Source organism: Oryza brachyantha, chromosome 12, assembly GCF_000231095.2.
Source record: "Oryza brachyantha chromosome 12, ObraRS2, whole genome shotgun sequence".
Lineage (NCBI taxonomy): Eukaryota > Viridiplantae > Streptophyta > Magnoliopsida > Poales > Poaceae > Oryza > Oryza brachyantha.
Genome location: NC_023174.2, coordinates 715,898 through 731,263, shown reverse-complemented (window position 1 = coordinate 731,263; position 15,366 = coordinate 715,898). Strand labels below are relative to the sequence as shown.

The following is a 15,366-nucleotide window of genomic DNA, read 5'->3' as shown; positions in this document are numbered from 1 at the left end:
GCGTATGGGATATGGAAGTTAAGTTCGGATAGAGTCCGGATTTGAGAAGATTTGTTGTATTAGAGATAGAGATATGGTTAGTTACAGTTAAGGATATGTTTCCCATGAGATTGGGAGTCCTAATTCGTGCTAGATACGTGGGCCTTGCATATCCATGTCGAGGTTATAAATAAGTACCGAGAGGTATGCCCCCGGAGAGCTTTTTTGTGCCGTTTGAGAGAAAAGTTAGGGTTTCGACTCTATTTTGATATTATATCGAAAGTTTTGGTTAGGAGTGCTTTCTATGCACTTTGTAAACACTAGTTGATCAATGAAAGTCAAGAGATTCAATCAACATCTTGAAGCTTTATCGATCGGGGTTTTTCCAAGATCCCGACGGTCTAACCGCAGGTAGGCTGGCGGTCTGACCGGCCACTCAATGTCGGTCTGACCGGCCACTCAACGTCGGTCTGATCGAGGTTATACGAGCGGTCTAACCGGCCACATAACGGCGGTTTGACCGGTGGCATAAACGTAGTGCGACCGGAGGCTTCGGTAAGGCTTTTGTGAAGGTAATCTTTTATTTCCGCGAAAAGATTTGGATTTTGATCTACCTACCATTGACCCCCCTCTGGTAGTTCTTTTACTCTGTTGCGATCCTACAAGTGGTATCAGAGCCTCGTTTTCTTCTTTGGATTTTAACCGATCTAAAGTTTTTTTTGATTGTAACCGATCTAGAGTTTTATTGCCATGACTCACAAATTTACTACGAAGCCTCATGTTTTTGATGGATTGGATTTTCCTTATTGGTGTGATAAGATACAATCTTATATTATGGCTGAAGATTATGATGTTTGGCAAAAAGTTGCTCAGCCATATGAGATTCCTGGACAGATTAATACTCCTGCTTTGAAAACCGAGTTTAGCAACAATTGCAAAACTTGAAATATTTTATTAAGTGGGATTTCTCGTTTAGATTTTGATCGCGTTTCGCATCTTAAAACTGCTAATGAGATCTGGAATGCTTTGAAAAACTTTCATCAAGGAACAACTAACATAAAAGAACTTCGTCGAGATCTTTTCAAAAAGGATTATATCAAATTTGAGATGAAACCTGGAGAAACTTTGGATGATTATCTTGCTAGGTTTAATAAAATTTTGAGTAATCTTAGATCTGTTGATTCTGCCTATGATGTTACTTATTCTCAATCTGAGATCTCTCGTCACTTTTTGAATGGTCTCGAAATGTCTGTTTGGGAGATGAAAGTTACTACTATTCAAGAATCTACTGACATGTCTACTTTGACTTTGGATTCTCTTTACACAAAACTCAAAACACACGAGATGAATATCCTCTCTCTTAAAATTGATTCTAAATCTAGTGCTTTGTTTTCTCCCTCAACTTCATTTGATGTTAGTGCTTCACCATCTAATTCTACCGCTCTTGCTTTGATTAATGCCATGTTCGATGAGAAACTCGTACAATTCGAGAAGGAGGATTTGGCTTTGGCTGCTAACAAGATTTCTCGAGCTATGAACAATGTCAGGTACAGGAGAAGAGGAGGACCAGCTCATTGCTTCGAGTGTGGTATGCTTGATCACATCCGCTCGCATTGTCCTAAGCTCGGGAGAGGCAAGAAGGAAGATAATGATGGAGACAAGACCAAGGACGATAAGTCCAAGTTCAAGAGCACATTCCAGGGAAGGAGGACCAAAGAGAACCTCAAGAAGATGCTGAATCAAGTCTACGCCGCTTTTGAGCCTCTAAGCGATGTAGGTAGAGAGAGTGAAGATGAAGATAAAGCAAAGAACATCTCTGGTATCTGCCTCATGTCGCGTGGTGAATCAGATTCAGAATATGATGACAATGAGGTGAGTTCCCTTGAAGAAGCAATTCATGTCTTGAGTGCAAAAAATAAGAAGTGTGAGAAAATGTATAAAAAACAAGAATTTATCATTGAATCTCTTAATGCTGAAATTTATAGATTAAAATCTCTTATTCCTAATGATGATGATTGCAAAAATTGTGAGGTTTTGATGCATGAAATTTCGAAAATTAGAGATGTCAATGTTTCACATGATTTGAAAACTAGATCTTCTCTTGCTCTTGGTTTTGCTTTGCTTACAAGCACTTGTGATGAGTTATTTTTAACTAGAAAGATGTTGAAAAAAAATATCAAACTGCTTTTTATGCTAGTTCGATGTTTAGCATGCTTTGTGCTAAAAAGTTAAAACAACACCGTGATGTTTCGGATTGCTCAACATGCACATCAAACAAGATGAAGCTAAAATTTGCTTTAGCTAGTGTTGAGTACATGGAAGAAATTGTGAAAACTAATGAAGTGTTGTCTTGCCCCAAGTGTCGTAATAGCAAAGGTGTCAAGGTTGATTGCAAAAACTGTGCTAATCTTGAAAAGGAGGTTTCTTATTTGAAAAGTTCTTTGAAAAGATTTTTTGATGGTAAGAAACAACTTAACATGATTTTGAATCAATCTAAAGTGACTAGCTGCAACAAAGGTGTTGGTTTCAAGACTTTGACAAAACCCAGTAATGAAAAAACCGTGTTTAAGTCTGCTGGTTTATGTCCTCTCCTTCTGAAACACAGAAAGAAACAAAAACAAAAGTTTCAAAACCATCTATTTCTAAACAAAAATATAATTGCTCCTTCTGTGGAAAAGATGAACTTCTTGTTGGTTTTTGTTTCAGATTAGCTCGTAAGCAGAAAAAGGAGAGAGAAATGGCTTTTGCAAAATCTAAGCTGCAAAAATCTGTTTTTTCTTCAAGGAAACCGGTCAGACCGCAGTGGGTTGCACGGTCAGACTGAGGACTGGTCAAACCGGCTACTGAGCCACGGTTAGACCAGACACCGCTTAGACCGAAGGTTCAAAAGCAGGCAGACTGGCACCCGGTCAGATCGGCTACTGCACCTCGGTCAGACCGGCCTCGTAGAGACTTTTCGAAAAATTCTCAAACTGTTTTTGCACGACGATATATGTCTATTGGATCTACTGGTCGTGTGTCTCAGTACTGGATTCCTAAATTTCTTTTATCTAACCCCAGTACTGAGGCTTCGACATCCTCTCTTGTGTAGGCTTTGGTGGTGAGGAAAATTGGTTCTCGGCGTTTTTCCAGGATCCCAACGATCTAACCGCAGGTAGGCTGACGGTCTGACCGACCACTCAACGTCGGTCTAACCGAGGTTATGCGAGCGGTCTGACCGGCCACATAACGACGGTCTGACCGGTGGCATAAACGCAGTGCGACCGGAGACCTCGGTAAGGCTTTTGTGAAGGTAATCTTTTATTTCCACGAAAAGATTTGGTTTTTGATCTACCTATCATTCACCCCCCTCTGGTAGTTCCTTTACTCTGTTGCGATCCTACAAAAGTGATTTTAGCCGACAGTATCAAAAAAGATAGCTAGTGGACTGTAAGAATATGCGCTAGTGATGTTCTGGTCCATGATAAGAGAAAGGGCCACCAGCGATAACAAATTAGCACTGGTGGCCTAGTAATGTGGCAGCACTTGTGGCTAAGATGAAGTGGCACATGTTCCTAGTGCTTCCGTCTTCGCTAGCGGGTAAGTATGGTGGTCCATCGATGAAGATGAACTGTCTGCCTATATAACCCACTCCCTCGGTCGTTTCGCCTCACTACATGGACGAGGGTACTCGTTTGACCCGGAGGCAGCGGCCTAGGTACCGTGAGAGGCGCAAGTGGTCTGTGTGGCCACGTAATCGGCCCTAGTGGCCGATGCAGTAGCAGGACATGCCTCAGTTTAGAGCGGGGGTGGATGTTAGAGATATAGATACATACGGTTAGAGATAACAGAGTTCAATAGAAACTCTAGAGATAAAGATAAAATCTTAGAGAGATATGATAGAATATTTATCTTGTACTCTAAGTTTCTATCTCCTATATACCCTATAAATATACCCAGAGGGTCAGTGCAATATACAACAGATCATAGATTTCTCTCCTCTTCAATATTTTCCACATGGTCCTCTCTACCCTAAAATATACTTTTATCTTTGGGATTCAAATTTGTCCCAACATAACTACTTGGATTATAAAAACTGTTGTTTTCACTTACTTTTGAACCCTACCGCTAGCCATCTATATTACATGAACTCCCTAGGCCCCGTTCGGCAGCCAGCTTAGATATCTAAGAGCCCTCGTTTTCCACGCGCACGCTTCCCGAACTGCTAAACGATATATTTTTTGCGAAAATTTTCTATAAGAAAGTTGTTTTAAAGAATCATATTATTCTATTTTATATATTTTTAATAATTAATAATTAATTAATTATGTACTAATCTATTAATACGTTTTTCGCGCCGGATAACTTACCCTCTTCCCCCCTCGGCCGAACACAGCCCTAGTCCTGAACTATTATAAAAGGTGTTTTTTAATTCTTGGATTATAATTCTTAATCTCTTAAAAACACTTTCTACTGTATCCATTTCAAAATAAGATCATTTTTTGCTCATACTTGTGTTCTTAAAAAAAATTTATTTATGAGTAATTATTGCATTAGAGTTTATAAAAGTAAAGAATAAATAGATTAAAAATAGATAAAATAGAAGATAATTATACTGAGATTTAGCTAAAGTAGATAGCTTTTTATCGTGGACACATCGACCAAAACAAAAGCAGGGCTGCCTTTATATGCTTGTCAACTCACGGTACGACGGTCGCTCTCGCACACGAGTAGCACGATTTGTGTCCATGACGTCACAACCGCTGACGTCACCTAGCTGTCGTTCGCAGCTTCTTGTCACCGCAGAAATAACTTTCAGCTGACCCCTGGAATTTAATCCGAACAAGCGCGCTTTAATCTGCGATTAATACACTAGCCGTACGTACGTGTCAATTTCATCGGTTGGCCCCATGTACTGATTTGAGTATATACGCGTGTGGACTCATATGTTTTTTAAGCTGGTCCAACATTGGCACTGCATGATCTACGCATGTACATATGCACAAGTATATATATTGCTAGCATACAATTAGGTAGGGAACTTAAAATAAAATTAAAGGTTTCTTCATATCACAGGAATTTTACAGGAATTTCAGAGAAAATAGTTCAATTTCTCTAAAATTCCTCTAAACCAAAGATGCCCTAAAAGAGTAAGACTAAGCTATTGTATTAACTACTTTTTAAAATTTATATAATAAATTTATATAATTTTAAAGGAGGTGATGGACTTAGGCCTAGGGCCGTCCATACATACCACATATGCCTACATATATATATATATGTACTCAATCAATGATATCGTTGCATATGACCCGTGGTTGAATAAACTCTATTGACATGTTCTCCTTCTATGACCCATGGAAATGCACATAGAGTATTTAGGTGTGTGTAATTATATGTTTAATTTTTGTTAGCTTAATTTGCTTCCTTGTTTAGGGTTTAGGGAGTAATATACTTCCATAATTGCCTGTTGACAAATAGTTACTTCATACTTTTAGTACATAATAAAAGCTATATTTAAACTAAGTGAATTGCATTAAGTTAATACATTATTTATCGTTATATCACGGCTTTGCATAAGTAGAATGCATACATCTAAATAGATTATTCATGCTTTCGGTCATCTTCAATGAACCGTACTTACCAACGTTCGTTTTGCACCAAATGCAACCATTCATGAGGTATAGATGCATAATATGAATGGGCTTCTATAACTCTGTAGAGAAAACTACATACACACATGTTTTAGAGATACTAAGAAGCCTATAATTAAGGATTTTTTTAATGTACCATCCAATGATTATTCGATGTGAGCCGTCCATTGCTATGGATTTAATAAATTTAATTTTATTATACTACACCGCTAATATGTGTTGGAACTAAAATATATAACTCTATAATAAAATTGTGTGTCATATATCATTTTAAAATAGATAAATTGATAAATATATCTTACCATAGTTTAAAATAAAATATTTAATATACTTATAAAAATACATAGTTAGATATAAATTTTACTATTGTCCATAATTAAAGGTAGTTATCAACACAATCTACTTAGCTTTCTTTCTAAATAGCATAAAAGTTATTGTGAGATCATTTTCCGTAGAACTTAGATTAAGTTGAACTAATACAAATAGATGTCGGCTGTCCAATGAATCTTTAATAATAGCCCTAACCACATTTAATATAATAACATGAGCAATTTTACCATCGTACTATATTATACTTTTTAGTATAAAATTTAGTTCTTATAGTTGTTTTATACCTCGAGATACTAAAATTTTAATATCTAGAGGGCTAGAAGTACTTAAAGATGGTAAACTGTCCTAATAACATTGTGTAATTTTAAGAAAAAAGTATCTCTAGTTATTAAAATTTACGCTGAAAATTTTAATTTCAGTACCTTGAGATACCAAGTAGCTGATTCACTAAATTTTATGCTAGAAGATACAGTACCTGTTCATTATCAAGAACGGTAAAATTGCTAGTATTAGTATTTGACTTGACAGTAATATAATGAATATTCATTTGCTTGATCAGTCCTCCTGGTAAGTGATTTATATATATATATATATATATATATATATATATATATATATATATATATATATATATATATATATATATGCTCCTATTTTTTTAAACTTAGCTGATATACACGCGGCCATTATATTTTTGAAACTTAGCCAAATAGAGGACTTAGCCCCTCAATTATCTAATCTAAAATTCATATACTTCTATAAAGATTTAAACTCAAGACTTTAGGTACTACTCAGGCCACTGCACTCGGTTGCATACTTTTTATCCTGATAAATGATATTGTCTTCCGATCAAGTACATACCAGCTGATTGCTAGCTAGCTTGATCTTTCGAGATGAAAGGGAATCGGTTAGCCAATTAATATATACGGAACAAGTCCAATTAGTGGACTTTGAATGCTGACTCCGGTCCTCGATCCTGTCATCGTGATTCTTGCAGCCTCCCCTAATATATCCTAAGACTCATGACCCATATATACAGTACTCATCATGCACAGGATCGAGGACCCGAGTCAATATTACAGGAGGACACTGTGTCATCAATATTACACGAAGAAAGAGGAAAATTAACAAAAGTCAATGGAGATTTGCTTCAGTTTAACAAAAAGTAGCTTGAGATACCGGTATTTCGTGATACCAAATTATTTCTAATCGTTAGATTTAACAGTGCACATCCTGTTTAGCTAGATTCAATGGTGAAAAATAATTTAGTACCTCGAGTGACCGGTATCTCGAGATACTTTTTGTTGAACCAGAGCAAATATCTCAAGTCAATGACTGGTTATAAAAAGAGATATACAGTGCTTTCTTTCTTAGAATTGGAATAAATAAATATATTCTATGTTTCTATATATTAATTGGTCAACTAAAAACATTTCCTTGAATTGAAGTTCTCTTTAGTCTTTGAACAGTTGTCTTAGGTTCATAATCTCATTGAAATTTTATCAAAAAGGATTGTGAAAATTCAAATGTCAAGCAAAGATCATATTACTCATCCTATGTGCTCTGCCCCCGTATGCAAGGGGTGACTTGATTCTGATAAAAAAATCCTACGTTCCAAAATTAGGCCTAAGAAATGATGCATAATTTGAATATTTTTTAAGGAAATGGCATGAGCTCTGCCATTAGCTTATATTAAGAAGAAAAGCATCATGCAGGGATCTAATCTTACAATACAGAGGACAGAAGGGGGTAATTTGCAATAATAAATCAGTGTGGTGATTAATTTCTTGATGTTTCATAGGAAATTAAAGAATGTGTATCATCAACTAATATATAGATTAGAAATTGATCAAACTCTTCTTTTATTTTGAATGTAGGAGAATTAATGAAGAACAAGCCAGATCACTATAAGTCTATAACTGATACACCAAGCTATGAGGGTCACCATTGGAAGAAACATGGACAGAAGTACATCAGCAGAGTGCCGTATCCCAGCCTTCCGAGGTATAGATGGCTTTCGTCTTCGTAAAAAATATTGTTCAAAAATGAAAGGATTGTATACCCTAGACATGCGATCAACAATTGTTTTCTTTTTCATTTTAATTGATTTATGAACGCTGCCCACAATTTTCTTACAGGAGCTACTAAAGATGTGCCTACGGCAAAGAGCAAAACTGCCCAGCAACCAAGACAATTCAGCAACAGGGCAGCAATATTTTCATTAGGAGCATTTTTCCCATCCTTGAGTACGTAGGTATCACTATTTTTATGTAAAATTTGATATCTTCTAGTATCTAAGATACCAAAAGGTACTAGTACCTTATAGTATCTCCTTAAGGATGAAAAAAATGCTCTTTCATTAGTAATGATGTCACACGATACATTGTTGTATACTACGTCTGTTTCACAATGTAAGGCTTTCTGGATGCTAATGAATTTGTACATATATCTAACCAATATACAATAGAGATTTGCTTCAGTCCAATAAAAAGTACCTCGAGGTATTGGTACCTTATGATACCAAATCATTTCTGATCGTTGGATCTAACAATGCCCACACTACTTAGCTAGATCCATCGGTGGAAAATGATTTAGTACCGTGAAGTACTGGTACCTTGATCGAGATTCTTTTTGTTGGACCAGAGCAAATCTCTATACAGTAATATATATAAAGAGCTTTATTCCCATCCTTCTTGTTGTAACGCGAGATACTAAAATTCTTACTCGTGCTATCCACTTCATGATCAAGTTGATACTAAAATCCTGACTGTTGGTGATGATAGATCGAACAGTCACGATTGCATAGTAACTCGAGGTACCAGCTTAGTCGTGGGGTGGATTGCATGAGTTAGGATATCAGTACCTCGAGGTACTGGTACCTCGCAGTACAAAAGAAAGAATGAAAGTAAAACTCATAGATAAATATAAGCATAGTCAAAACATTTTAGAATACGAAAGGAAGAAACACTATGGAAACCACGTCTACCAGAAGGGGAATGATGAGCAATTTTCATTGTATAATTGGCAACACAAAGACTTCAAAATGTATTCATGACATCTGAACTGATGGAATAATTGTGAATTTTTATATACCAAGTAAACTAGATGAGTTAATGAATGACTCAACGGTGGATCCACAAATATACTTGGATAATTGATGTAGTGGCAAGTGGTTCAAGTTACATAGGAGGATTATGTTTCTAGGGGACCCCTAGAGTATATATATGTGGATGGATTTTTATTACGATATTAGAATAAAATATTGTAAATGTTGGTTCTGTTAGGCAACGGGAAATAGTTAAGCATCATACATTCAAATATTTTTTCTTTAAAATACTCATTTTTCTAATGGTTTGATTGAGATCCAACGGTTCATTTCTCCATTGAAGTACTATTTTTTCCTCCTCATAACTACCACCCCCAAACACTACCAACGATTTGAAAAACCAGTTGGTTTGCGCAATAATCGGTGTTACCAGCCTGGCCCGATACCTGTTTCTGCTCGAATTTTCGGATGCCTTTTGATCTAATTCAAATTTAATGTATACACTTTCGTTCATTCATACATATCCATCACATGTTCGAGCCAGCTTGTAACATTTTTTTTTATTTTTTTTTCGCACCCTCTCTCTTGTTTTCCTTGCAAATTCATTCTCTGATCAGAATTTTGACAACCCAGTTCAGTTTTCCCAAAATGTTGAATGAATTTCGTTGGTCAGCAACTGAAACTCAGGAAGTCAATTTTTTTCTTGAATTTCATGCGAATTATAGCGTATTTTAACTGGTTATTGTAAATTTTGTCATACCTCCATGGGGTGGGGATTGGGAGCTCTACCGGAAATTTAAACTACACACTACCACCCTTCAACCTGATCAAAATTTTTGCATGCTTCTTCTAGAAGCAAGACTATAGTAATTCTGGCTCGACTGCTGAAAATCATGCACATGTTTCTCCGTTAAATTCATTATTTCTTTGCTATACATCAGAGATGGAGCCACTGAAAGTGATGCACATGTTCGAAGGCCCTACTTTGTTGTTTCTTAATTAAGGGGTTGCTTAGTTTGCAAAAGATTTTTGCAAAAACATCACATCAAAACTTTAAACACATATTTGAAGTATTAAACTTAGGTCACGTTCGGTAGTATGGGGAGAGAGGGGGTTAGTTATCTGGCGCGGAAAAGGTAGTAATGGATTAGTACATGATTAATTAGTTATTAATTATTAAAAAATATAAAATAAATTAACATGATTTTTGAAAACAACTTTCTTATAGAAATTTTTTGCAAAAAATATACCGTTTAGCAGTTCGGGAAGCATGCGCGCGGAAAACGAGGAAAGTTAGTTATCTAATTAGGGGTGGCGAACGCGACCTTAGTCTAATTACAAAACAAATTTCAGATTTCACCTAGAAACCGTGAGACGAATCTTTTGAGTCTAATTAATCCGACATTAGCACATGTTGGTTACTGTAGCGCTTATGGCTAATCATGTCCTAATTAGACTTAAAATATTTGTCTCACTATTTCCTTCATAACTGTGTAATTAGTTTTTATGTTTATATATATTTAATGCTTTATTTAGATGTCCAAAGATTTAATGTAATGTTTTTAAAAAATATTTGGGAACTAAACAGCCCCTAAATGCTACTGGACCATATATACAGATGCCAATTATAATTATGTTCAGGGCTACCTAGGGACTATGAATTTACCATGCAACAAGCATGCCAGGGTGACGAAATTAATTATGGTGACGTGAGCTTTAATTCAGTCGGCATGACCATTGATGGGCAGACTTGCAAGCTTCACCAGTCGATATATATGTACTAGCTCCTATGTGAGTACATGGTACAAGAATTATATTTTGCAGTAGTGTACTCTTCTTTACCCAGCCTAATTCATCCTCAAAACTAACTCGCTAATCTCCTATGCAGTAGTATGTGTGGACGAAGTTAACACCGTCTCTAGTGTATATAGTGCATAGTTGTAGTAGAGACTTAATTAGTAGTAGTGGTAATTTAGTTGCAAGTTATATACCACACGGTTGGAGTATAATCTGCGGTAGTGATTCATGACAAATTAGTGGTCCAAAACTGAACCGCGTAAAAAGAGTCCAGGGTGATTAATTAGAACTGAATAGACTTTATATATATAGTTGGTGTTGGATTATATACCTGGTGATGATCTATCACGCTAGCACTAAGGAAGAAGGTAATTAAGTTCATATCAGCTCCATTTAGCATGCGTGCGACTGCAGTTTAATTTAGTTTATGCAGCACTGCAGGATGTATGAAGGTTCTTCTTCTTATATTTTGTATATTAATCTAGCTAGCCAACTTGCAAATTAGTCTATGTTCAAACTTATTCTACTGATAGTCCAACATGCATGTGCTGATCTCCCCCTGTAGTTGCCTGAGCAGATTATATTAGGACACAAGTTGGCTTAGATGAGGTATTTGCAGGGCCCCACTGTACACCATCGTTCTGCACATCCCATGTATATATATATATAGCCACATTAAAGTAGGCCTCAATCGAGCACACTCTTCTGACAAACTTGGTTAACCATACTGCCACAAAGCCAGGTGATTATCTCCCTTAATTAATCACCTTTAATTCCATTCTTCCACACACCCAGCACCGATTAAGTTCATCTATCAGACCATATATATAGCTAGCTAGCTTGATTGGATTTGGATAGCTTGTCAGCTGAGAGCTTGAGATCTTAACTGGGAGATTAGAAGATGATGAAGAGCAGCAGCAGCAGCAAGAAGAGGTCTCTAGTTGCTGATCAACATCCTTCTTCGGTTTGCTGCGACCACCTGGCGGCGTTGAGGGAGATAAGCAGGGGGCAGTCTCTGGTGACGCAGCTCCGGGCCATCGTGCTGCCGGTGCTTCAGGCCGACGAGCGCTGCGGCATCGCGGCTCAGATGTTGGAGGACATCCTCGACTGCTCCAGGAAGGCCATGTCCCAGCTGCAGCCGCTTCTGCTCTCCTCCTCAGATTCTGCACATGATCATGTGGATGACAAAAGGAGAGTTAGCAAGATTTCCTCCTCTTCTGATGACGATGATGATCACTGCAGCAGCAAGGCAGCTCAGGATCACGACGCCAAGCCCCTTCGCCAACACAAAAGAAGGTACAGCAATTTGTTTTTTCTCTCATCTTTTTCAGTCCTAATCATTTGCTAGCATGTACTCTCCATCTAGCTATCTTGGTGGCATCACGTTAATTGCTTCTGTCCTTGATTTTAATGATTTTTTTTCCCTTGCCGATTGATCATAAACAGGAGATTTGGTGACTCGGTGTCGCTTGAAACACCTGTGCCGCACTACGACGGTCACCAGTGGAGGAAATATGGACAGAAGCACATCAACAACTCCAAACACCCAAGGTATGTATGAAAAACAAATATAGTTGCAGACATGCATAGATGGATTAATAGTTTTCTGCAATTAATAAACTCCCTTAATTAATCAAGTTTGTGTCAATCTGAACTGTGCAGGAGCTACTACAGATGCACATACAGGCAGGAAGAGAAGTGCAAGGCAACAAAGACGGTGCAGCAACGAGAAGACCTGAACTACGCCAACAATGGTGATCATCCCATCATGTACACAGTGGTCTACTACGGCCAACACACCTGCTGCAAGAGCCCTGCAGCCGATGATCATGTCGTCGTGGAAGCATCACAAAATAGCACGGAGACCCATTGCCAGAGTCCGAGCAGCAGCAGCGATCAGCAGCCTGTGGCACACGCCGGCGACAGAAGCCAGTGCAGCAACATCTCCGTCACCTGTTCATCATCAGCCATTGTTGAGGACTGCAACAAGCTTCTTGACATGCTGCCGGCAGCTGATGAACTGACCACCGATGTGCTGTTCGATCTGACTGCGTATGCACCCTTAGATTTGGACATCAACTGGGAAATGGATGCAAATGCACTGTGGGTTTGAAAAGTATGGTGACTGCCAATTAAATTGATCTATGTGTAACACATCAACAAACGAGCTAATTAATTAGGACATACATTTTGTGCAGTGATACCATTTCATAAAAAAGAGAGAGAAGTTGTATCATTATGTACGCTTTTGCGCTTACAGACTGAATTATTTGCAATTACAAGGCACAGAAATAAGCTTGCTTTCCTTCAGAAAGCAACATTAATCAAACGATTTAAAAGAGAGACAGAAACTATATGTTAGCTTAATTTTAGTTCAAATGTCTTATCTCTTGGAATATCCAGCGTGCATTGGATTCTGCCTGCTCCAGATCTATCTATTTCTCTCCTTTTCAGACTCGCATAAACTAGTTGTGCTAGCTCTGTTTATCGTACGATACAACAATACCCTATTTGGGAAATCATATGTTTAATTAGAGTGGCATGCATTAGGTGCACACGCTAACAGCAAAGCAACAACTACCAGTAATTAACAACTCCTAGGAGCTGCTAGCTGATCGGGGCTACGTACTAATTAATTATTGTACAAAGATGTATATGTGACTAAACAAGCAGAGGATCTGACCCACAGCCGCCACAGGTTTGTCGCATCTGCACTTAAATACCACGAATCTATATCAATTGCCATATCTTGTAGTTAAACACATGCAATCTGCAGTTGCAGCTACAGATTATATTAGGTACCTGGTCATTGGCCAGGCATGACCCCCACATCTACTGACGTTGTAGATAATGATGCCCTATATATTTATTTATTTATGTGTGCAACTTGGATTCAGCGATGGGAAGCTTTTGTCTACTATAAATAGTTAGCACCAATCTCATTAGAGTACGAGGTTCTTACTATTGATGGATCAATTAGTTTGCTAATTCACCTGCCATTTCACCAAAAACCTGACAGGATCTAAGAGAGACAATGACTGCGTTTATTACATCCATTTGCAAGCACCTTCAGCCAACAAATGGCGTATGCAATAAGCAATAGTGAAAGGAAGCCGTAGTGTTATGTATATCGCCGGCACCCTCTTTTTCTAGATTCTAGTATGTTAAAGTTGCATGTATTGATTAGCTGCACCTAAAAGCTTAAGTTTTTACGTGAGACTTCCGGCGCACTCTGTTAGTATATTCTAGTATGTTAGGAAAATTCACTTTATACACTTCAACACTCTCCTCACTGAGATCCCTCAAGTTTCAAGCATAGAGTATTGGAGTGGACTATAATTATTTTATTTAATTGCACGCTAGCTAGGATTTGAACTTGAGATATTTGGCTCTGATATCATGTTAAGTTACATGCATCGATCAGTTATACCTAAAAACTTAAGCTAACAGAAAAAGATGGACAATTCATTTTATACACTCTAACATAGTATTAGTTTTGCATACCTTTATTTTGAAATCAATAAAAAATAATGATATATATGTACTCCATCATTCTGCTGCTATAGTACTAAAGGTTGACAGCATCGCCGTTTGCTCTTAATAAGCATAAGCGAGACTACTAATTAATAATTAAAAATAAATTTATAGATAAAGTTTTTATATGTGTTCTGAGTGATCTAAAGTAAAGGCCGTAAAATAAAATACGATGATAAAACACAAAATCAACTTTCAATTAAGATTTAAAACATAAATGTTGACTTAAAAGTATAAATATAAAAAAAAGGCGAGTGTTTGAGTATGTCGTAGTACCTCATTTAGAATATTCGTTCAATTTTTTTTTCTGATCTAGACATATATGTATCATTATCAACGTTGCTACTACCTAGCTTTACTATGGATTTTGTGAGGATCACCGATTTATACCAAGCCTCTTTTGCCGAATCAATTTTATGGAATAGATCATGTTCTCATGTGTCTGTGTGATGTACGTGCAGATGCCCCCTCATTGGAAGCGCAAAAAGGAAAAAAAAAACGAAAACGAGAAAAGATTCATTAAGCATTGTAAGTGACCATGCAATTCAAGAATGAAGAAAAAAATCGATCCCATCAACTAAACCAAATAATTCAAAATAAGTAATATTCGTATTCTGATAGCGATTCAATGGACCCGGCTGGACATCAATCATAATATTGTAGGACAAAAATATAAATTATCAAATTGGGTTGAGGATTGGGGATTTTAGCCATGTGGCTTACGCAAAGCAGCAACCACCACCATGTAGTGTCTGAATTCCTTGGCCACCTTTTAAGAGATGGGGACTGCTCTCAACCTTGTCTAAATTTTATTTGACGGCTCCTCTGCTGACCTGAAACCTGAACACAAGAGCATGTATTGCATTTTATTAACTCTATTTCATGTCATAAGATGTTCTGATTCTTTCTAGATTTATATCGATTGTAATCAATCAGGACACATATCGATCCTATGAATAAATCTAGATAGGATCAAAAAGTCTTACAATATGTAAGAATAGCCATGAGTTAGCGCATAGGTAATTTGGGGTTGACTCCAGTTCAACC

General features: G+C 37.2%; 1 protein-coding gene across 1 annotated transcript; it reads left to right on the top strand.

The window, feature by feature from the left end:
- Window positions 1-11,490: 11,490 nt before the first annotated feature.
- LOC102702992 (WRKY DNA-binding transcription factor 70-like) lies at window positions 11,491-13,119 on the top strand. The gene is made up of 3 exons (XM_015843082.2): window positions 11,491-12,081; window positions 12,232-12,336; window positions 12,448-13,119. The coding sequence occupies exons 1-3, from the start codon at window positions 11,687-11,689 to the stop codon at window positions 12,896-12,898; spliced, it is 951 nt and encodes a 316-aa protein (XP_015698568.2). The 5' UTR covers window positions 11,491-11,686; the 3' UTR covers window positions 12,899-13,119.
- Window positions 13,120-15,366: the final 2,247 nt, after the last annotated feature.

What these genes read in the sequence shown, in the direction of transcription:
- LOC102702992 (XM_015843082.2), top strand. Translation starts at nt 11,687, where the DNA reads ATGATGAAGAGCAGCAGCAGCAGCAAGAAGAGGTCTCTAGTTGCTGAT. An exon ending in CTTCGCCAACACAAAAGAAG is followed by an intron (nt 12,082 to 12,231) that starts GTACAGCAATTT and finishes GATCATAAACAG; the next exon opens with GAGATTTGGTGACTCGGTGT. An exon ending in AACAACTCCAAACACCCAAG is followed by an intron (nt 12,337 to 12,447) that starts GTATGTATGAAA and finishes TGAACTGTGCAG; the next exon opens with GAGCTACTACAGATGCACAT.